The sequence below is a fragment of the Oncorhynchus mykiss genome, chromosome 19, assembly GCF_013265735.2.
Source record: "Oncorhynchus mykiss isolate Arlee chromosome 19, USDA_OmykA_1.1, whole genome shotgun sequence".
Classification (NCBI taxonomy): domain Eukaryota; kingdom Metazoa; phylum Chordata; class Actinopteri; order Salmoniformes; family Salmonidae; genus Oncorhynchus; species Oncorhynchus mykiss.
In genome coordinates this window covers 46781885-46803565 of record NC_048583.1, presented here as the reverse complement: position 1 = coordinate 46803565, position 21681 = coordinate 46781885, and the positions used below count along the sequence as shown (strand labels likewise).

Here is a 21681-nt window from a genome sequence, read left to right as displayed (position 1 = left end):
AGATACATAGGCCTACAGTTGATTGAGAGCGAATGTTGCCTACAGTATCAGCAAATATTTGTATTACTAACTCAAGATAGACCAGAGCCTTTCGTTTTCAATGGGAGCAAGTGAATCACAGTGGGAAGAACAAGGAAGGGGTGGGCATAGCCAAGCACGAGCTACTGAGATCACATTGGCGCGTTTTAGCATATTTTAGCATATTTCCGTTGGGGAACGCCTACTCTGCGAAGTGCGAGTGTGCAATAACTCCATTCGCCCTTGCGCTCCTTCTAAACAACGCCATTTTTTTTACAACTTTGGCAAAGGTGAATTTTACAAAACGCATTCCACTCAGTTTGTTACAGATTTTAGTTTTGGAAACAAAACTGTATGGAGATCAAATGTTTAATCGATGAGAAAATTTGCAGAATGTCGGCCAACATTCATCTCGCTCCACGTTATTCCACTACCGGGCTTCCTCTCAAACTCATATTTGGTAGTGAGCGGTAACTCTAACCGGATGCCTCACATTTATACATCCGGTGAAAGATATGGTTCATTGTTCATTCATCTGTGGTATCAGGCTGCAACATATACATACTATTCACGACAAAATGTATGATATTTAAATTATAGGTCGATGTAAGTTGGCAACAGTAACTAAAAAAAGATAAGTAAAACTCTTGATAGCAAAAAAAAAAAAACGATTTCGTCATCGTCCATTCACTTCTTCCGTTCTGCTGTAAAGGAGGAGTTCTGTCGCGTGTTGTATGCTGGGGTTTGGTAGTACGTATTTCGCCAGACTCCGCTATCAACTTTTACATCTTTCTCGGCTAATAACATGGACGCGGGATTCTTCCGCGTAAGATATTTACAATGTTACTATTAATTGTTGAATGGTGTTACAAATGTATAGCACATTCCTTTGGGTTTGTAAATATGTGCCATTATAGACAGACGAGCTCGTGCGCCATTCCGCTGCAATGGGAAGCTAATGTAAAGATGGCGGCTGCATTAAACTAGCCTAACTAGATATATTTATATTATGCGTAGGTTGTGTTTTTCCATTTCAAACTATGTTCATTACTGATGTACAGTAACTATAGGTCATAACTAGCTACATGTGTTACCTAGTGTTAGACTTGTTGGTTGAAAAATTGGTTTGGCTTATTCTAACCAGACAAGAGGCGGGGCATGTCTATTCGGGCCTCAGCTCACATCGAGATTAGCACAACTATACTGAACAAAAATATAAACGCAACATGTAACAATTTCAAAGATTTTACTGAGTTACAGTTCCTATAAGGAAATCAGTCAATTTAAATAAAATAAACCGTTTCACATGACTGGGCAGGGGTGCAGCTATGGTTGGGCCTTGGGGGTGCATAGGCCCAGCCAATCAGAATTAGTTTTCCCCCCACAAAATGGCTTCATTACAGACAGAAATACTCGTCAGCATGTAATGATCATGCTGTTTTATCATCTTGATATGCCACACCTGTCAGGTGGTGTGTATGGACCATTTCTGGGATTTTTTTTATTATTTCAGCTCATGAAACATGGGATCTATATTTTTGTTCAGTGTAGTTGGCAGGCTAGCAACATAAACCCACATGTATCTCCATAACAAGGGTTTTGATTACCTAGGTACTTATTTTCCACTTTGTTTGACACCTATTCAATTAAGTCTTGTTTCAAAAGTTGCAGCTAGCTTACATTATGTTTCACCATGTTGTGACATAGGTAACTAGTTTCTGCTAAAGGGACAAGTACAAATAATAAAGAACCAACGTTTTATAACTGAAATAGTTAATATAGCTAGTAGTTATGTAAACTGTTTATTACTTGTCTCATACAGGGCACAAGTGCAGAACAGGACAATCGCTTCAGCAACAAGCAGAAGAAACTTCTAAAACAACTGAAATTTGCAGAATGTCTGGAAAAGAAGGTATGATAAACAACACTGCTTTTAGCACATCTTCTAATTGAATGCTCAGTGTTCCCACAACAAATTATATGGTATTGGCAGTAGCTTCTCTATAGCCAGATTTTTGTTTAAGTGTGGAATGGGTTTAAGTTAGTAATTCATTCTTCCTTCCCTAGGTGGATATGACCAAGGTGAACCTGGAAGTCATCAAACCTTGGATCACTCAGCGAGTGACGGAGATCCTGGGGTTCGAGGATGATGTCGTCATAGAATTCATATTTAACCAGCTAGAAGAAAAGGTAATACTATTGACTCAAATTCCTTCCTTTTCTTGTACATACATCAGATGTTGGTTATATGAACTTAATGAGGAAAAGATAGATTGATGTAACAAAGTGTATTGCTTAGAAAAAACGCAATATAAATGCAGATGGGGAAAGAGCTACCACCGGTGTCCAGTGTAAAGGAAAAATACATAATTTGAATGACACAGTTGTTGCTGTGATATGTGACAAAGTGCCTTTGTGCCACAGTTTTCTAATGATGATGTGATTTATGATTCAAAAGGCCTGAACCAATATGGATGTTATACCTTGCATCAGAAGTATAGCACCAACACCTTATTAGCTCTCTGCTGAGCCCAAAGTGTCACTGAGCCCAACTCCCTGATGCAGTGTGTGGTTTGAGGTGAGTTTTGGTCAGGGATCAACATGCTAGTGATAGAAACAATTGGACAATGCCATGCCATTTTCTCCATATACCTTTGAATTGCGCCCCTAGTTTGTCTTTTATATCTCCTCTGTATCCTATCTTTGGAGTGTGTTAAAGTTGAGAGGATACAGTGAAATTGTTAGGCCATTGATCCCTATTTTATTTGTGTAGAGTATAATGACATCTGTAGTATCTTCTTTCTGGGCTGTCGGAAAAACGGTGCTTTTAAAATTATCCATTGCAATTCACATGGACCCTATTCTGCATAAATTATAAGTTGCATCAGTGCACTAGTTGTTCAAGTTTTCCCTCCAGTTTGTTACATTTCATTGCCCCTCAATTTAGGAAGTCCAATTGCATGGTTCAAATTATACTTGTGTATTATAATTGCCTTCATTCTTCCCCCACTTAAGTAGCATTTGGCCTATAAAACATGACTTCAAGGGGAAATTTGATATAATACACTGGATGAAACATTGGATGTAGAAAAAGGAAATGTTTAACTCTACTGATAGCCTAATAATTAATCAACAACTTATTTTTATGAATGGTGCATGACTCACAGCAATCCTCGGATGATTTTTATTCATTCTCATATGTTGCTGGAATCTCGTAAAGGTACTGTCTGTTTTAGTGAACTTAGCCTAATACTGGGAGGGAAAATACATTCAATTATGCCTTACCAATTTTTGTTTCTGTGCAATTTGTTTTTTTTTTAAAGAGAAATGAAGCTAAATGCTATAACATCACAGTAATGATAAAAGGCCTTATTAGTCATTATTATTTAGATAAAAGGGTATCCAACTTTCATTCTTGACTTAGATGTTGAAATAAAACCCCTTTTTAAATGTCTTGTGCACTCATTATTGCTTGTTCGTCTCTTGCAATTTAGATAAATGATATAACAATAAACTGAAGGTGGTTGAGTCTCAAGCAGTAGGGAGGCGGAAGCAAGCCAAGGGAGCGTCTCTTTCTGCAGGAGACACGGGCGCTCCATACCCACTGATCCCGCGGGACACACTGAAGACACCGGGACTGTACATGCAGTTTTGGGTTTTGATGCACTCTGTTTTGTGGATATCTGTTCATCTCTCAAAGAATAGACTGTGGGGAGGCTGAGAACAACAGGACAGGAATGCTAGTTATTTATGATCAAGATTATTGACAGTAATGGTGATGGGTGGGATAGTTAAATATTTATTAGATTATATTCTATGAAGGTTAAGTCAGCCTTGATGCATGCAGTGGGTGTCCTTTACATGGATGATGTAGCACTTATGTCTCCCCTCAGCTATTCTCAGTTTTGGGTTTCAATTACCGAACTAATGGGGTGGAGATAAGGAATCACAGCCTCAAGTCAACAAAAGTTTGTTAGGTTGCAATGACTGTCTGCTTTGGGGCCCAGGGGTCATATACTGTAGCTATTGTCTTTTGTTTTGAAGATGGCTGCCATTATTTAGCAGGCAGGTGTAGCTTAGTGAGGAAACAAAGGGGAAGGCAGTTGTCTGAGTGAGACCCCCCCCCCCCCCCTTCTCGCTCTCGCGAGTTCTCCCTCCATGTTAAATTGGTGTGTTGTTTTTCTCTCCCCCTTGGTGTGTGTTGCAGCACCCGGACAGTAAGATGATGCAGATCAACCTGACGGGATTCCTGAATGGGAAGAATGCCAGAGAGTTTATGAGGGACCTGTGGCCTCTGCTGCTCAGTGCCCAGGACAACATTGCCGGTATCCCCTCTGCCTTCCTGGAGCAGAAGAAAGAGGAGATCAAACAGAGACAGGTAAGCAACTAGACACAATCTCACAATTACCTCATTGGTGTCACGTATGTGTTTTATGGCTTTGGCCTAGCATGTTGTCTGTGGAACACTAGTCATGTTAATAATATTTTACTAATTTCTTGTTTTACTAATTTTATGTGTATATACTGTATTTTACTCGATGCCACTCCAACATCGCTCCATTATTTTACTTTTAGATTAGAGTTTTAGGTACTATTGCACTGTTGGAGCTAGGAACACAAGCGTTTCGCTTCACCCGCAATATCATCTGCTAAATATGTGTATGTGACCAATAAGATTTATTTGTTGCAGATTGAGCAGGAGAAGCTTGCCTCTCTGAAGAAGATTGATGAGAAGGAAAACAAAGATAACAGAGAAAGGGAGAGCCCCAGAAGGTGGGAGAAAATCACATTAAGTAAAATCCCTTGAAGTCAATGTCCATCAAAATATTTAAAGATGGTTCATGTAGCATTTGTTCTTATCACATTTGTTGTTGTCGTACAGGAGGAAGTCAAGGTCACAGTCTCCACGGCGACGGTCTCCAGTGAAGAGAGAGAGAAAGCGGAGTCACTCCCGCTCCCCGAGGCGTAAGCCCAGTCCCAGCAGCTCCCCTCCACCAACAGCCCCAGCTGTCACCCTGGTCAGTGTTACATTGCCCCAGAGCACTGAGGAGCCCCAGCCAGAGCCAGACACCTCTGAGAGCGCCGTACCCGAGCCAGTCATTCAGGAGGCCTCTTCCACCAGGTAAGATGCTGGTTTGGGCATATCTGGCAATATTCAGGGATGTGATTTTTCCTGATTTGGTAGTTCTAGATTAAAAAAATATTTTAATCTAATTTGTGGTATGTTTTTAATTTTCAAGTGATTTGGTGAAGCCGCACACTGTGGTTGTGGTACCTGACTCTGTGATGAAGGTCAAAGAACCCTCCCCAGGTAAGGCTTCTAAAAAGGAGGAGAGGCCCAAGCCCAGGGAGAAGGACGGCAGGAGGGACAGGCCCCGCCACCGCTCTCGCTCCCATTCCCGCAGACGACCTAAATCGCGGTCCAGATCTTACTCCCCACGCCGGAGGCCGAGCCCCAGGAGACGGATGTCCCCTCGTCGAAGGAGCCCCCCCAGACGTGGCCCCCCAGGCCCCAGACACAGGCGCAGTCGCTCCCCTGTCCGCAGGTGAGTGGAGGGCCATGCAAGTGTAGCAGAGTGCAGAAATGTCCATTACTGAAGCTGTCATTAACTAGCCAACTTACCAAACAGCATGTAAACCTGCATTGTGGCTGATTTGTGCTTTGTTTGTCCAATAGGCGGCGCTCTCGCTCCCCATCATCCTCTGGGAGCAACTCCTCCGTGCCTCGCTCACCTCAGAAGGCCATGAAGAGAACGTCAACCACACCTCCTAGGAAACAGCCCCGCGGCCACGCAGCTGATCCCTCCCTCAGCCCCTCCAGGAGAAGAGCCCCCAATGGTAGCCCCCCTGGGAAGGCCCGACGCTCTGCCTCCCCTCGGGCTAGAAAGGGCCGGTCCTCAGCCTCCCCGTCCAGATCAGCTGGTATGTTGGTTTTTCTTACTTCTCTCCATTCTAAATATAGCTACATGCCACCTTCTCATCTCTGCTCTAATGTACATTAAGTACTATCGGAGTTTACAAAGGGCTGTAATGAACTTGGCCCATCATCCCTATCGAACTCCATCACCATCTCAGATGTGGGACTCCCTCACCTTGCCAGTGACATCATGTTACATGATCAGTCTCTGAGTGTGATACACATATACCGTTCGTCTAAAAAAAAAAAAATCAACCAGGGGTGGCTATGTCTATACAGCCAGAAGATGCCTGTTGAACTCAGTGACCTGGAAACACATTTTTCATTATCTCAAATCCCTGGATTACTTGATTCCTAGGCAGGCCTGGTTACAGAAGTATGACACTTGAAGTCCTTGGCGGGGGCTTAATGGCTGGCCGTGACTAATGGAAACTACTGAATCATAAACCTCCTTTCGGGCTGCTGAAACCAGAATGTATCAGTCCTACCACTGGTGTTATACAAGCAAGTGCATTTGTGAATGAATCTTTCTGGAAAGACTTTGTGCCCTTTAAACGTCTTATTGATTTTTAGGTTCAAAGAAGAAACCAGGATCAAGGAATGATTCACTGTCTCCTGTTCCAAAACCCAGGCATTCTGAGGCATCGGAATCAGGTGAGTCTGCCTTTTAGCGTTTGTCTGTGTGGTGTGATGCACAATGGGTGTGGGTGGGTCTGTGTTTTCTCAAGCAGTGAATGGAGTCTCACTGCTTTGCTTTTCAGAGGGGGCTACTGCAGATCCTGTGCAGCAGCGACGTCAGTATCGCAGGCAGAATCGGGAGACGTCTTCAGGTTATAATTGTTTTTATTTGTCCCTCACCCCATCTTTTTGCTAGCCATTTCGTCTTGCACCCTCATCTCGTGGGTCTTGAAGTTGTGCCCAAATCCCCATCTGGGTGTTTTTCCTTTTGTTGCTACAGGGAAATGACATGTGCTGTCTACTTTTGGATTGGTTACAGATACTGGATCATCCTCCTCATCAGAGGACGAGGGGTCCAAGAGGCCGGGCGGAGGGCCAGCGGCGAGGAACGGGAATGTCAGGAGGAGGCGCAGTCGCTCCCCCTCCTCCCCCAGGAGACGACACAGGGACGGCTCCCCCAGGTCAGCTATAGACGGTTTCTCCTATCCCTCTCAATGTCATGGTTAAAGTTGAGGTTTTGCCCACATCATGCGTTCCTCATTTAAATGTTTGCTTTCCTGTACAGAAAAAGACGCTCCCTCTCTCCTGGAGGACGCCGATCTCCCCCACGCCGTCGCAGATCTCCCTCTCCTCCTCCGAGACGCAGGTAAAAAAAACTTTTGCTACTCTTCTTTTTTTCCTCGGATTCCCTCAGTACTGAGCATTGTCCAGAATTGTGTACCACACCTGAGATTCAAATAATAACTTGGCTCGTATGTCCTCTGTTCCCCCAGGTCTCCCTCTCCACCTCCTCGCAGACGCTCCCCCTCCCCCAGGCGTTACTCTCCCCCCATCCAGCGGCGCTACAGCCCTACTCCCCTGGGCCCACAGAAGAGAAGGCTATCGCGGTCTCCCCCTCCCAAATACCTTTCCCCGATGCCCAAGCGCCATCCCTCCAGGTCCCCGAAGCGCAGGAGTCCCCCTCCCCAAAAGAGACGCACACCTCCCCTCCCCACCTCTCCCCCCCGACACAGGAGGAGCCCCATGCTCCCATCCAACCGGCCAGGCCGGGGAACGCGCTCCCCCCCTGCTGTTCACAGTAACCGCCTCTCCCCCTCCCCTGCCAACCGTGGTCAGGCCATGCGTGGGTCTGCTAGTCCTCAGGGGCGCTTTGACTCCTCGGGCGCCTCTCCACCTGGCCAGAGGCGCCAGGTGTCCCCCTCACACAGCAACAGGGCAATCCGCAGGGTGTCCCGGACACCAGAGCCCCGCAAGAACCAGAGGTAAGCAGCTTCTAATTGGTCTTATTGATGCCAAAGCAGGTGCTGCACAGCAACAACTCATACCACTATTTTTAAATGTATTTTCCAGTTATCACATTTTTTTTCTGTCCCTATCAGAGCCTCTCAGAGCCCCCAGCCTATGAGGAGAGCGTCATCAAGGTCACCGTCTGGTTCTCCTAAACCAGGAGCCTTGAAGCGGCCGGCCCCAGCCTCAGGCTTCCCCTCATCGGGCTGCTCGGCCAGTGGCTCGCCATCAGCCCCTCTGGCCAAGAAGGCCAGCAGCGGCTCTGGCAGCCCTTCTCCAAACAAGGTGAGTTTAAAGCTGCTGTCTGTTAATAGTACAACGTGAGATTTAAAAATGTTTGACTCAACTAAGTGGCTAGTTGGGGAAGCGTTCTCATGTGAGTAATAGCTGGTGTGTGTTTTTGTGTACTAATACTATGATGACTTGACGTGGTGGTCGACGGTAAAATAGTAATGACGTGCGTCATCACACCCTCTTCTTGGCCCAACTGCCAATTAAATACTTAGTCACTCTGCTTTGTCCTCTCCATCTCAGAATTCAGACACTGAGGCTGGAGGAAAGAAGAACAAAAAACATAAGAAGGAGAAGAAACACAAGAAGGACAAGAAGCACAAGAAACACAAGAAACACAAGAAGGAGAAGAGTGGAGTGCTGGTTGCTGCTGGGGATGGCCAGGAGAACCTGGGGATGGAAGAGGATGTAGACTCCGACCTTAAAAAGGTGAAGTCTACTCTTCTGATTTACTGAGGGGGTTTAGCCAGCTTCACACATCAGCTCCACTGTTTCTAAGTAGGAGTGAGCAATGAGGATGTTTTATTTTTTCAAATTTGACAGTATTTAGTTTTTCATATAATAATGACACTAGAGCGGCAACAAATAAGTTGTAAGTGGTTTTAATGTCTGTCTCCATTCTGATTGTTTGATGTTCAATCAAACTTGAATTAGGGCGGGGCAGTAAGACCTAAAAATAAAATCTACATTTTTTTTCCCTAACAATTTACATCTAGATGTTTTCTCAATTACCTTTGTTGTACAATTAAAGGTCAATACGCTGTATTTCAAGCAGTCAGCCTTCCACAACTATAGGACCCATGAATAAATGATTTTATCAAAATAGTTTAACCTGCCATTTTGCAGTAGTCACTGATCTGGCTTTTAAGTCTTTCTATGAAAATGCCCCTTTTGTTACTTATTTAACCAGAACAATTCACAGCCACTAATAATGACCAAGCTCTTGTAGCAGGCGAATGCATTATAGAAAATTAACACAGGTCTCATAAACAATCTGCCAAGCACAGGCCCATGTGCTGATGAGTAGTCAGCTAATGTTTATATTTCAATTCTAGCCAACTTGGATCTATTACCTAGCTATCAAGGTAGAACAGTTGAACTGCTAATCACTTTCCTGTCTATCTCCACCTGTTTGAACAGCATGCTAACCTGCTCACTTTGTTTTAATGTTGAAATCAAGTAAGATGCTTATTTCACAGAAGGAAAATTCCTTATATAATTGCTTTTATGCTCATTTCAAATTTACTAAACAGCTACCACATAACACTGTGGCTAAAATGCTGCTAGCGGTACCTTCATGCCGCGCGCTGACAAACGTTGCAATCTTCCAGGATCAATGTTCATTGATATTCCTGTTTTCAGTAGTCTTCTCTGTGCACAATTTGGGGAGTTGAGACATAAACATGGTATCGTTATAATGGTTGTTATTTTCTTACAGTAATACAATATCTAAGTTTTTTTTATATCCATATAACCGATTCTGTTGGAGCAAACCAAAATATTGATTTGGAACTGCTTGTCAGAAGAGGGCTCTGTTGTGGGTGGCATGGGCTTGGTTTATGAGTAGGTGGGAATGTGCACATACAGAGGAGCGAGAGAGACTAGACTAAAAAGACGGAACGAGCATTCATAGAGAAGTCTGACTGCATTTAAAGCTCTTGCTAGCAAGTTGGCTGTTCTCAGCTGTTAAACTTACTGCCGGTAATAATTGCCATAACTTTCATATTTTCACCAGTTTCATCTGTGGTTATTACATTTAATACACCATACATTAATATACCATTTGTAGAAAGGTAAAGTAAAAATACAAACTGGTCCGTCCATCAGTACTGGTGTGTGTATACAGTACCAGTCAAAAGTTTGGACACCTATTCATTCAAGGGTTTGCTTTATTTTTACTACTTTCTACATATTAGATTAATAGTGAAGACATCCAAACTATGAAATAACACATGGAATCATGTAGTAACCAAAAGTTACTACAAATCAAAAAGCAATTTGACCACAAAGGCCAGATTTTCCCGAAGTCTCTAAACAGTTGATGTCTGTTACTTGAACTCTTTGAAGCATTTATTTGGGCTGTGTTCTTATTTTTCAGAGTAAATAACCCACGGACACTAGAGAAGCTTTAACCAAGTTGATTCTTCCCAAGGGTTCTGTACAGCTGAAATCAGACAGCAAAACATTTCAGACATCACAGTTTATATACATCCTACTTAAACTGTAAGGGGGAGGAGTGTCTTATGGCTCCACAGGAAAGGTAACCAGATACCAACCCTGATTACTCCCTTAAGGAGAACTGACCTCACCCCTCACCTCCTAATCCACAGATATCCATCTGTCTTCCCTATATCAACACATTGCTCTCCTCTCCTCCATCAAACACATTCCAAAGCCTTCGGGCCTTTTACAAACTTTCTTTTCAAGGCTTTGTCTTTATCATGTATTTAATATCTCAATGTTTAGCCAATTCCAACAGCTGAAATTTCTGAGGCTGGTAACTCTAATGAACTTATGTGCTGCAGGGAACTCTGGGTCTTCCTTTCCTGTGGCGGTCCTCGTCAGCCAGTTTCATCATAACGCTTGATAGTTTTTACGACTACACTTGAAGAAACTTTCAAAGTACTGGGAATATTCCGTGTTGACTGACCTTCATGTCTTAAAGTAATGGACTGTTTCTCTTTGTTTATTTGAGCTGTTCTTGACATGGACTTGGTATTTTACCAAATAGTGCTTTCTTCTTTATACCACCCCTACCTTGTCACAACACAACTGATTGGCTCAAACGCATTAAGAAGGAAATTCCACAAATGAACTCTTTAACAAGGCACACCTGTTAATTGAAATGTATTCCAGGTGACTACCTCACGGAGCTGGTTGAGAAAATGCCAAGAGTGTGCAAAGCTGTAGTCAAGGCGATGGGTCCCTGCTTTGAAGAATCTCGTATCAAATATATTTTGATTTGTTGAACACTTTTTGGTTACTAAACTGAGCAAAAAAAGATGTCTCACTAGCAACTGCGTTTTATTTTCAGCAAACTTAACATGTGGAAATATTTGTATCAACCTAAGATTCAACAACTGAGACAATAACTGAACAAGTTCCACAGACTTGTGACTAACAGAAATGGAATATGTCCCTGAACAAAGGGGAGTCAAAATCAAAAGTAAGTCAGTATCTGGTGTTACCACCAGCTGCATTAAGTACTGCAGTGCATCCTCCTCATGGAGTGCATCAGATTTGCCAGTTCTTGCTGTGAGATATTACCCCACTCTTCCACCAAGGCACCTGCAAGTTTCTGGGGGGAATGGCCCTAGCCCTCACCCTCTGATCCAACAAGTCCCAGATGTGCTCAATGGGATTGAGATCTGGGCTCTTCACTGACCATGGCAGAACAGACATTCCTGTCTTGCACAGAGCGAGCAGTATGACTGGTGGCATTGTCACGCTGGAGGGTCCTGTCAGGATGGGCCTGCAGGCAGGGTGCCACATGAGGGAGGAGGATGTCTTCCCTGTAACGCCCTGCGTTGAGATTGCTTGCAATGACAACGAGCTCAGTCCGATGATGCTGTGACACACCGCCCCAGACCATGACGGACCCTCCAAATCGATCCCACTCCAGAGTACAGTCCTCTGTGTAACGCTCATTCCTTTGGCGATAAATGTGAATCCGACCATCACCCCTGGTGAGACAAAACCGTAACTCCTCAGTGAAGAGTACTTTTTGCCAGTCCTGTCTGTTCCAGCGACGGTGGGTTTGTGCCCATAGGCGATGGTGATGTCTGGTGAGGACCTGCCTTACAATAAGCCCACAGTCCAGCCTATCTCTGCCTATTGCGGACAGTCTGAGCACTGATGGAGGGATTGTGTGTTCCTGGTGTAACTTGGGCAGTTGTTGTTGCCATCTTGTACCTGTCCAGCAGGTGTGATGTACCGATCCTGTGCCGTTGTTACACGATCAGCTGTCCGTCCTTTCTCCCTGTAGCGCTGTCTTAGGTGTCTCTCAGTACGGACATTGCAATTTATTGCCCTGGCCACATCTGCAGTCCTCGTGCCTCTTTGCAGCATGCCAAAGGCACGTTCACGCGGATGAGCAGGGACCCTGGGCATCTTTCTTTTGGTGTTTTTCAGAGTCAGTAGAAAGGCCTCTTTAGTGTCCTAGGTTTTCATAACTGTGACCTTAATTGATTACCATCTGTAAGCTGGTAGTGTCTTAACGACCATTCCACAGGTGCATGTTCATTAAGCATGGGAAACTGTGTTTAAACCCTTTACAATGAAGATCTGTGAAGTTATTTTGATCTTTACAAATTATCTTTGAAAGACAGGGTCTTGAAAAACGGATGTTTCATTTTTTGCTGAGTTTACATGATTCCATGTGTTATTTTATAGTTGTGATGTCTTCACTATTTTTCTACAGTGGAAAATAGTACAAAATAAAGAACCCTTGAATGAGGTGTTCTAAAACTTTTGACTAGTACTGTAGTAAATAAGGTTTACCGCCCAGCCCTGCATCTAAGCATCACATTTATTTCAATCAAAATGAACAAATTAGACATGGTTGTAGAAGTTGAATGGTGCACTGCTATCATTTATTGCATGTCATCAGCTAATGTTTTTATTTATTCTATTACTTTGATGACGCATCCTGCTGCATGACCACACCTACCTTGCAACGTAACCGAAATATGATATAATTAATGCTACCTTTCTTTAAGGAATCAGACAGTGAAGTAGAAGAGCGTCTGGACGACCTGGAGAAGCACCTGCGAGAGAAGGCACTGCGTTCCATGAGGAAAGCTGGAAAGCTGTCCCCGCCACTGTCTTGAAGCCCGGCCACACCCCTCCCTCAATCTTCCATACACTTTATTTTATTTGTCTTTAACCTGATTCAGCTTTAGAATGTACAAATTGTTTATTCTTTAGTTTTGTTTTTACAGTTTTGCTCATCTATTGATGGATGTTTTTTATCAAGCGCTTGAATTGTCACACGCGATCTTCCAATTAATTTAATTTTTTTCCCATATCTTTGACCCAAAATGTGTTATTGCTTATATCCAAACTGTAGAAGTATCTTTGTTTTGATCCCTCAATTTTCAAGATAGGATCATAGAGGGGAATTCTTTAATTATGAAGCTTGCATTGTGCAAGCTTCTACGTCTCTCGTTCTACAACATACAACATATTCAACTGTGGTAATTTAGGATTGCATGTGCAGCCAGCGAGTCTCTCCTCTGATGTGCATGAAATGGACTGTAAACTAAAGCAAATGCACAGATTAAATCTGTCCCTTTTGTCAGCAGGCATTGTATGGTGCGGGAATGCTGTTTGCTCTCTAAAATGGATAACAGTCAGATTTTCCCTTTTTTATGTAATAGAGGTGTTTGACATTGCAGTAAATTCTGGCTTGGAAAAAGTCACGTTTAATAAGAACTAGACCCTTTTTTTCCCTTCTCTGACCTCACCAGAGAGCAGGGGTTTGATTTCCCACATGGGTTGATATGCAGTCATACTTTGAGTTCACGCTGGTCCACTCTTTTGCATTAAGCCGTTCATTGCTGTGGAAGTGCTATTTGACTTGTATTTAAAAACTCCTGCATTTGTCATCCTTTCAAAATTAAAATATGTTTTATATAAAAACTGCATTTTGTAAACATGGAAGTTAATTGTGCAGCATGAAACTTGTAAAAGGGGCACTGTACCATAGTGATGTCCATTGCAAATAGTCCTGCACCACACTATGTACAGTGCCTTCGGAAAGTATTCAGACCCCATGACTTTTTCCACATTTTGTTACAGCACAGCCTTATTCTGAAATGGATACAAATATTTTAATTTCTTGTCAATCTACAGTTGAAGTCGGAAGTTTCCATACACTAGCCGAAATACATTTAAACTCAGTTTTCACAATTCCTGACATTTTAATCCTGGTAACAATTCCCTGTTAGGTCAATTAGGATCACCACTTTTATTTGTAAGAATGTGGAATGTCAGAATAATAGTGGAGGATTATTTATTTCAGCTTTTAGTTCTTTCATCACGTTCCCAGTGGGTCAGAAGTTTACATACTCAATTAGTATTTATTAGCATTGCCTTTTAAATTGTTTAACTTGGGTTAAATGTTTTGGGTAGCCATCCACAAGTTTCCCACAATAAGTTAGGTGAATTTTGACCCATTCCTCCTGAGAGCTGGTGTAACTGAGTCAGGTTTGTAGGCCTCCTTGCTCGCACACACTTGTTGTAGGTCTGCCTACAAATTTTCTATAGGATTGAGGTCAGGGCTTTGTGATGGCCACTCCAATACTAAGCGCTTTGCCACAACTTTGGAAGTATGCTTTGGGTCATTGTCCATTTGGAAGACCCATTTGCGACCAAGCTTTAATTTCCTATCTGATGTCTTGAGCTGCTGCTTCAATATATCTACATAATTTTCCTGCTTCATGATGCCATCAATTTTTATGAAGAGCACCAGTCCCTCCTGCAGCAAAGCAGCCCCACAACATGATGCTGCCACCCCCGTGCTTCATGGTTGGGATGTTCTTTGGCTTGCAAGCCTCCCCCTTTTTCCTCCAAACATAAAGATGGTTATTATGGCCAAACAGTTCTATGTTTGTTTCATCAGACCAGAGGATATTTCTCCAAAAAGTATGATCTTTGTCCCCATGTGCAGTTGCAAACCATAGTCTGGCTTTTTTTATGGTGGTTTTGGAGCAGTGGCTTCTTCCTTGCTGAGCGGCCTTTCAGTTTGTCGATATAGTACTCATTTTACAGATACTTTTGTACCCGTTTTCTCCTGCATCTTCACAAGGTCCTTTGCTGTTGTTCTCGGATTGATTTGCACTTTTTGCTCCAAAGTACGTTTATCTCTAGGAGACAGAACACGTCTCCTTCCTGACCGGTATTATGGCTGCGTGGTCCCATGGTATTTATACTTGCGTACTATTGTTTGTACAGATGAATGTGGTACCTTCAGGCGTTTGAAAATTTCTCCCAAGGATGAACCAGACTTGTGGAGGTCTTGGCTGATTTATTTAGATTTTCCCATGATGTCATGCAAAGAGGCACTGAGTTTGAAGGTAGGCCTTGAAATACACCTCCAATTGACTCAAATGATGTCAATTAGCCTATCTGAAGCTTCTAAAGCCATTACATTTTCTGGAATTTTCCAAGCTGTTTAAAGGCACTGTCAACTTTGTGTAAGGAAACTTATGACCCACTGGAATTGTGAAATCTCTAAACAATTGTTGGAAAAATTATGTGTCATCCACAAAGTAGATGTCCTAACCGACATGCCAAAACTATAGTTTGTTAACAAGAAATTTGTGGAATGGTTGAAAAACGACTATTAATGATTCCAACCTAAGTGTATGTCAACTTCTGACTTCTGCTGTACACACTATACCCTATAATGACCAAGTGAAATCAGGTTTTTAGGAATATTTGCTAATTAAGTATTTAACATACCTTATTTACTTACGTATTCAGACCCTTTGCTATGAGATTTGAAATTGTGCTCATGTGCATCCTTTTTCCATTGATCATTTATATTTCTACAACTTGATTGGAGTCCATCTGTGGTAAATTCAATTGTCTGGACATGATTTGGAAAGGCACACACCTGTCTATATAAGGTCCCACAGTTGACAGTGTATATCAGAGCAAAGACCAAGCCATGACATCAAAGGAATTGTCCATACAGCTCCAAGACATGATTGTTTTGAGGCACAGATCTGGGGAAGAGTACCAAAAAAATATTGCAGGTCCCCAAGAACACAGTGGCCATCATCATTCATAAATGTAAGAAGTTTGGAACCACCAAGACTCTTCCTAGAGCTGGCCGCCCGGCCAAATTGAGAAATTGGGAGAGAAGGGCCTTGGTCAGGGAGGTGACCAAGAACCTGATGGTCACTGGCGGAGCTCTAGATTTTCTCTGTGGTGATGGGAGAACCTTCCAGAAGGACAACCATCTCTGCAGTACTCCACCATTCAGGCCTTTATGGTAGAGTGGCCAGACAGAAGCCACTCCTCAGTAAGAGGCACACGACAGCCCGCTTGGAGTTTGCGAAAAGGCACCTAAAGGACTGATTGTGCTGTGGGGAAGACTAGGAGACTAGTCAGGATCGAGGAATAGATGAACGGAGTCAAGTACAGAGATTCTTGACACAAATCTGCTCCAGAGCCCTCAGGACATCAGACTGGGGCGAAGGTTCACCTCCCAACAGGACATCGACCCTAAGCACACAGCCAAGACAATGCAGGAGTGGCTTTGGGACAAGTCTCTGAATGTCCTTGAGTGGCCCAGCCAGAGCCCAGACTTGAACCCGATCGAGAGTCTTTGGAGAAACCTGAAAATAGCTGTGCAGAGACGCTCCCCATCCAACCTGACATAATTGAGAGGATCTGCAGAGAAGAATGGGAGAAACTCCCAAATAAAGGTGTGCCAAGCTTGTAGCATCATACCCAAGAAGACTCGAGGCTGTAATTGTAAAATTAAGTACTGAGTAAAGGGTCTGAATACTTATGTAAATGTTATATTTGTAAACGTGTCTAAAAAACTGTTTTTGCTTTGTCATTATGGGGTACTGTGTGTAGATGAATGAGGAAAATAACAATTTAATAAAGTTTAGAGTAAGGCTGTAATGTAAGAAATTGTGGAAAAAGTCAAAGGGTCTGAGAACTTCAGAATGCACTGTGTTAGTAATGACAGCCTGTCCTTTATTGTCTTGTATGGTGATGTTGTTGGGATGCCAGATTTGGGGCCTATGGGAGCAGCTGCTCTAGATGACTGATTACTAGGTGGAAAGCACCTGCAAGTAAGGCTATCTAGCGGGCAGATGCATTGAATGGCTTTACATTCATATTTTTATTAGGCAAGGCAGTTAAGATCAAATTCTTATTTACAATGACGGCCTACCAAAAGGCAAAGGGCTCTTGCAGGGACGGGAGCTGGAATTAAAAATATAGGACAAAACACATCATGACAAGAGAGACACCACAACACTACATAAAGAGAGTCCTAAGACAACATAGCATGGTAGCAACACCACATGAAAACAACATGGCGGAAACACATGGCAGCAGCACAACATGGGACAAACATTATTGGGCACATAACGAGGTAGTATGTAGTAATTTGGTGGGTGGTTATTTCTTGCATATCCCAACTCCCCATTAGACACGTACAGGGAGAGGGTTCACCATTGGGGTTAAGTGCCTTGCTGAAGGGCACAGCTCCTGGATTCGAACCAGCGACCCAATGTGCTAACCTCAAGGCTACTGGTCCATTAGTCCTCAGGGGCACTTCGGCACCTCTCCACCCGGCCAGAGGCGTCCCACTCACACAGCAACAGGGCAATCCGTCCTGTGAGGGTTTTACATTTACTGAAGAACAACCTATTGTCTTTACGGTTAATGCTTTTGTTGTAACACCTGCTCCAGAGGCGGGCCGACACCAGCCGTGTGTGCACATTGAGCAGGGTGCTACATCAGCGTCGTTGCCATAGGCAACATGCAGAGGCGAGTCAAAACAAGGTCTGGATGGGGAGTTGAGCCGGCTCCACACAGTCGTTGAGATTGCTTTATGATCCCTGCTTTTCATGAACGATTTGAATATGCTTGTGTATCTCTATCTATTTTCCGTGGGCTATCCCATCCAAACTAGCATACTAATTTGAAGGCACTGTACAGACCATGAGATAGATATGTTATTTGTTTGATTGTTTGTTCCACAGCCATATAATTTTAAAAAGCCAGTTAATGAATAGTTTGGCTAAAACAAAATTGAAAGATATTTGCTGTGATACACGGATTACTTTGTAGTGCCCTTGTATCTCATCTGCCAGCTATCACTAATGACAACATCTGTCAGAAGAATTTAAAAAATTGACTGAAAATAGTCCATCCTGAAGTTTTTGATATATAATGTACTAGTGAAGATCTTGTGAAGGTTTTAAAGTAACTAAACAACAACCTGTTGTCTTTATGGTTAATAATTGTGTTGTAACACCAGCTCCAGAGGCGGGCTGACGCAGGCTGTGTGTCTGCTGAACAAGCTGCTACATCAGCGTTGTTGCCACAGGCAACATGCAGAGAGGCCAGTCAAAACAAGGTCTCAAAGGGGGACTAGAGCTCCACAGTCTCGTTGAGATTTCTGTATGAAAAAATTTGAATATGAACGATTTGAATATGCTTGGGTATCTCTGTCAATTTTCCGTAGGCTATCTTAACCAAACTAGTCATACTGTTTTGGAGGCACTATACAGATTATGAGATAAATATACTGAACAAAGATATGAACACAACATGTAACAATTTCAAAGATTTTACTGAGTTACAGTTCATAAAAGTAAATCAGTCAATTGAAATAAATGAATTATGCCCTAATCTATTGATTTCACATGACTGGGAATACAGATACCTAAAAAAAAACACAAAAAAACAGTCAGTATCTGGTGTGACCACCATTTGCCTCATGAAGCACGACACATCTCCTTCACGTTAAGTTGGTCAGGTTGTTGATTGTGGCCTGCGGAATGTTGTCCTACTCCTCTTCAATAGCTGTGCGAAGATGCTGGATATTGGCAGGAACTGGAATACGCTGTTGAACACGTCAATCCAGAGCATCCCAAACATGCTCAATGGATGACATTGGTGAGTATGCATGCCACTGGGACATTTTCAGCTTCCAGGAATTGTATACAGATCCTTGCGACATGGGGCCGTGCATTACAATGCTGAAACATGAGAATGGCGATGGTGGCAGATGAATGGTACGACATTGGGCCTCCGTATCTCGTCACGGTATCTCTGTGCATTCAAATTGCCATTGATAAAATGCAATTGTGTTCGTTGTCCTTAGCTTATGCCTGCCCATACCATAACCCCACCGCCACCATGGGGCACTCTGTTCATGACGTTGACATCAGCAAACCGCTCGCCCACACGATGCCACACAACGTGGTCTGAGGATGTGAGGCCGGTTGGACGTACTACCAAATTCTCTAAAACAAAGTTTGAGGCTGCTTTTGGTAGAGAAAGTAACATTCAATTCTCTGGCAACAGCTCTGGTGCACATTCCTGCAGTCAGCATGGCAATTGCACGCTCCCTCAAAACTTGAGACATCTGTGGCATTGTGTTGTGTGACAAAACTGCACATTTTAGAGTGGCCTTGTATTGTCCCCAGCAAAGGTATATATGTATAATGATCAAGATGTTTAATCAACTTCTTGATATGCCACACCTGTCAGGTGTATGGGTTATCTTGACAAATGATAAATGCTCACTAACAGGGATGCAAACCAATTTGAGAGAAATAACCTTTTTGTGCGAATAGAAAAATCCTGGCATCTTAGTAACTCAGTAGCTCTACCATCAGATGGTGTCAGAGGGGGGGGGGGGGGGGGGGGGGGGGGGGGTGATAACAGGATCTATGACCTCTCCACTGGTGACATGGCAGTATGTGTGTCTCCTGTAGACGGGGGATGGGGGGGGCTGACTGGGGTCTCATATTACGCCGGTGGGCCTCCCTGGACATTCTGTGACTTCGGCATGAGTCATCCTCTCCAACGGACCGACATCTGTGTGTTTGTGTGCATACACGTGTCAATCCATGTCTCTGTGTGGATTTTATTGTCCCCAGCACAAGGTGCACCTGTGTAATGAACATGCTGTTTGACCAGCTTCTTGATATGCCACACCTGTCAGGTGGATTATCTTGGCAAAGGAGAAATGCTCACTAACAGGGATGAAAACAAATTTGTGCACAACATTTGAGAGAGAAGCTTTTTGTGCAAATAAAGACATTTTTGGAATCTTTTATTTCAGCTCATGAAACATGGGACCAACACTTTACCTGTTGCGTTCATATTTTTTTCAGTATATGTTATTTGATTGTCTATTCCATAACCATATAATTTTTTAAAGTTAGTTAGTAGTTTGGCTGAAAGCAAATCACTATTTCTTCACATGTTTTGTATCAACATTTTTGGGAATCATGGGCAGCACATTTTAATTGCAATAACATTTTATGAAGGTTATAATTTATTCTGTTTTGTTCTGCAAGCCCAGGCAATACAAGTGATGCAAGCATAGCCGCAGGAAGCAGTTTTGGGGTGGGGGTGCTGAGGGGATGCAGATTTCTATATAGGTCTGTAAATAAAGGACTAGAAAAGGCCTTTTGTGAAAAAAATGTAATTAAATGCATTTGTGTGTTTACCAGCATTTGTAACTTGAGTCTGATAATTATCTGTACAAAACAGTTAATCTGTTAATACTTGTGGAATATAAAAATATATTTTTTATAATACTTTGCAAATGCAACTTATTTCTATGTGAAAACTGAAATGGTCTATTCATTTATTTTCCATTTTAGTAGATGCTCTTATCCAGAGCAACTTACAGCAGTGAGTGCATACATTTTCATACTGGTCCCATGGGAATCAAACCCACAACCCTGGCGTTGCAAACACCATGCTCTACCAACTGAGTCACATCATCACAAACCACTTAATGTCTCAATGTACTCAATTACTGTATTGGTCATTATTTTTCTTCATGGTGATGGAAAGTCTACGGGTACAAAACCTAGATGACCAGCCTGTGTACAATGCAGTAATTTACATGGTGTTTCTTAAGAATGGTAAATTAATACTTCACAAAAAGTGGTTGTTTTCCATGTTATTCCATTCGAATGATAATCACAGAGAAAGGGACAGGGCAACAACTCTTACAATTCCAACTTGAATCTAGCAGGATACTGTTCTTAATTATAAACTGGGTGGTTCGAGCCCTAAATGCTGATTGGCTGACAGCAGTGGTATATTTAAGCAGTAACGCCCGAGGAGGTGTGGTATATGGCCAATATACAACGGCTAAAGACTGTTCATATGCGTGACGCAACACAGAGTGCCTGGACACAGCCCTTAGCCATGGTATCCCCGAGGTGCCTTATTGCTGTTATGAACAGGTTTCCAACGTAATTAGAGCAGTAAAAATAAACATTTTGTCATACCCGTGATATACGGTCTGTTATAAACTGGGTGGGTCGAGCCCTGAATGCTGATTGGCTGACAGTGGTGGTATATCAGACTGTATATCATGGGTATGACAAAACATTTATTTTTACTGCTCTAATTATGTTGGTAACCAGTTTAGAATAGCAATAAGGCACCTCGGGGGGTTTTGGTATATGGCCAGTATACCACAGCTAAAGGCACTCTGTGTTGCGTCATCCATAAGAACAACCCTCAGCCGTGGTATATTGGCCATATACCACACCCATGCCAAAGCATAAATGCTGAACAAAATTGCTTGGCTACAGTTGTTTAGATTGGTCTGCTAATACTAGTAAAGGCCCAGTGCACTACTTTTGTGATAAAAAAAATATTTTGGTTTATTGCAAGCACCCTCAGCACCCCTGCTTCCCGCGGCTGTGGATGCAAGGCTCGCACTTTGCCCAAAGGCGCATGCCGCACAGAGAGCGCAGCAGGCA

The 21681-nt window shown here is 42.9% G+C and overlaps 1 protein-coding gene across 4 annotated transcripts; it reads left to right on the top strand.

Moving 5' to 3' along the window:
- The first annotated feature begins 504 nt into the window (after positions 1-504).
- srrm1 (serine/arginine repetitive matrix 1) lies at positions 505-13834 on the top strand. 4 transcript variants are annotated; one of them, XM_021574546.2, is made up of 16 exons: positions 505-844; positions 1841-1930; positions 2086-2208; positions 4226-4396; positions 4709-4791; positions 4901-5140; positions 5259-5564; positions 5696-5940; positions 6509-6589; positions 6697-6765; positions 6933-7074; positions 7179-7259; positions 7387-7875; positions 7993-8185; positions 8435-8620; positions 12917-13834. In XM_021574546.2, exons 1-16 carry the CDS (start codon positions 824-826, stop codon positions 12926-12928), a joined length of 2532 nt encoding a protein of 843 aa, XP_021430221.2. In that variant the 5' UTR covers positions 505-823; the 3' UTR covers positions 12929-13834. The 4 variants fall into 4 exon arrangements, with proteins under 4 accessions (XP_021430221.2, XP_021430220.2, XP_021430222.2 ...); XM_021574545.2 differs by having other exon boundaries at positions 12910-13834; XM_021574547.2 differs by having other exon boundaries at positions 588-844; positions 2477-4396; positions 12910-13834.
- The last annotated feature ends 7847 nt before the right edge of the window (positions 13835-21681 follow it).